The following is a 1856-nucleotide window of genomic DNA, read 5'->3' on the forward strand; positions in this document are numbered from 1 at the left end:
GTTAGGGACAGGAGTTCTAGGACTCAGAGGGCAGACCCCAGGACTCTGTCCAACCCAATACCCATTTGTGTCTAGGGAAGCAATCCTGGATCATGACTCAGCAGCCACTTCGAGGAGTGACCAGCCTGTGTTTCAACCAAGACCAAAGTGAGAAAGACTTGTGCCTGGTCCTTTGTGAGAGGGAGGGAGGGAAGGAGAGAGAATGGCCAGAAGTGGGTGTTAAGCATCCCTTGCTTCCCACCTGGGCATCCTTTGAGGCATTCTGGATTCCTCTCATCCCTCAGGCTGCTTTTGCTGTGCCATGGAAACAGGTGTGCGCATCTACAATGTGGAGCCATTGATGGAGAAAGGGCATCTGGGTGAGCTGTCAGTGGGGGAGGGGCAAAGGGATGGGCTGGACATTGGCTCCCACCCCTTACTAACACCCTGTCCTTGTCCAGACCATGAGCAGGTAGGCAGCATGGGCCTGGTGGAAATGCTGCACCGCTCCAACCTCCTGGCCCTGGTGGGTGGTGGTAGCAGCCCCAAGTTCTCAGAGATTTCAGGTAAGTGCCCTCATCCCATCCTGCCCTTGGCCCAGATTCCCTGGAATCCTGGCCTCCCCCAGGCACCTGAAGGCACTGACAGATGAAGATGTCAGAGCACTTTAGAGTCATATAGTGAGGCCTACGGCTTGGAAATCATGGTTCTTATGGATTGAGAAGCTTAATGTTTTGTCTTCATTTAACAAACATTAATTGAATGTCTCCTGTATGTCATGTCTTAACCTATAGAGCACATGCTGTGAGCCTGGTACTGTTCTAAGCACTTTATATGTAGTAACTTATTTAATTCTCACAGTAACTGTGTGGTGGGAAGTATCATTATCCCCATTTTTACAGATGAAGAAACTGAGGCCCAGGGACGTTAAATAACTTTAAATATCTAAGGTCACACATCCAATAGGTTTTAACATCTTAGAGCTATCTCCCCAGTGCTCACTTGCCTTGAGCCTCAAGTGCCATCTTGTTTTGAGGGTTTTTGTTGATCCCATCAGGACATAGCAAGAGACTCATCCTAGGCAAGTCACAGAGCCTAGGATTTCTCACAGAAATCTCCTGGGAGTAGGGACTGGGACCCCAGAGGCAGAAATAGTTGCCGATGAGAATTTATAGGCTTGGCTGCAAGTCCCTGCTTGCTTGCTAATGGGCTGTGAGGTCCTTGGCCAGATACTCAATCCCTTCAAGCCTCAGTTTTCTCACCTGTAAATGGGTATAACAGTTCTAGAACCTGTTCTCTCAGGAATCACATCCACAAGTGCTCGTGCTGTGTGAGGCTCACATTGGGTATTAGCGAATGGTTAAACAATTGAATTGAGGTCCCATGGGGAGTAGGGGTGGGTCTTGTGTCACCAGGGCTGCCCCTCACCCTAAACCTTGGCCCGGACAATGCACCCACCTGCCCAGCAGTGCTGATCTGGGACGATGCCCGGGAGGGCAAGGACTCCAAGGACAAGCTGGTGCTGGAGTTCACCTTCACCAAACCAGTGCTGGCTGTGCGCATGCGCCATGACAAGTAAGCCTGAGGAGGACTGGGGATGGGGAAGGTAAGAGGTTCCAAAAGCAAGCGAGAGGGTTAGTCCCACCTAAGCATCCTGCCCTCCCCTCATGGCCGTCCCATGTTGTGTAATGCCCACAGAATCATAATTGTGCTGAGGAACCGCATCTACGTGTACTCCTTCCCCGACAATCCCCGAAAGCTGTTTGAGTTCGACACCCGGGACAACCCAAAGGGTGAGAGGATCCAGATATGCAGGTGTAAGGGAAGGAGGCAGTGGATGGGATGGAGAGGAAGAAATGAGAAAATGGAAGGGGCAC

General features: G+C 51.0%; 1 protein-coding gene across 7 annotated transcripts in view; it reads left to right on the forward strand.

The window, feature by feature from the left end:
* Positions 1-1856, forward strand: part of WDR45 (WD repeat domain 45) — a 6308-nt gene that overhangs the window by 2324 nt on the left and 2128 nt on the right. For 3 of the 7 annotated variants that reach the window (XM_006922733.3, XM_025040417.1, XM_006922731.3), the window contains exons 2-6: positions 76-147; positions 285-359; positions 441-545; positions 1374-1554; positions 1678-1772. In XM_006922733.3, the coding sequence (XP_006922795.1) occupies positions 93-147; positions 285-359; positions 441-545; positions 1374-1554; positions 1678-1772 (511 nt within the window). In that variant the 5' untranslated portion in view covers positions 76-92. The remainder of the gene's footprint in view (positions 1-75; positions 148-284; positions 360-440; positions 546-1373; positions 1555-1677; positions 1773-1856) is intronic. The other 4 variants (XM_006922735.3, XM_006922734.3, XM_006922732.3 and 1 more) reach the window with 3 other exon arrangements.

Source organism: Pteropus alecto, unplaced genomic scaffold, assembly GCF_000325575.1.
Source record: "Pteropus alecto unplaced genomic scaffold, ASM32557v1 scaffold669, whole genome shotgun sequence".
Classification (NCBI taxonomy): domain Eukaryota; kingdom Metazoa; phylum Chordata; class Mammalia; order Chiroptera; family Pteropodidae; genus Pteropus; species Pteropus alecto.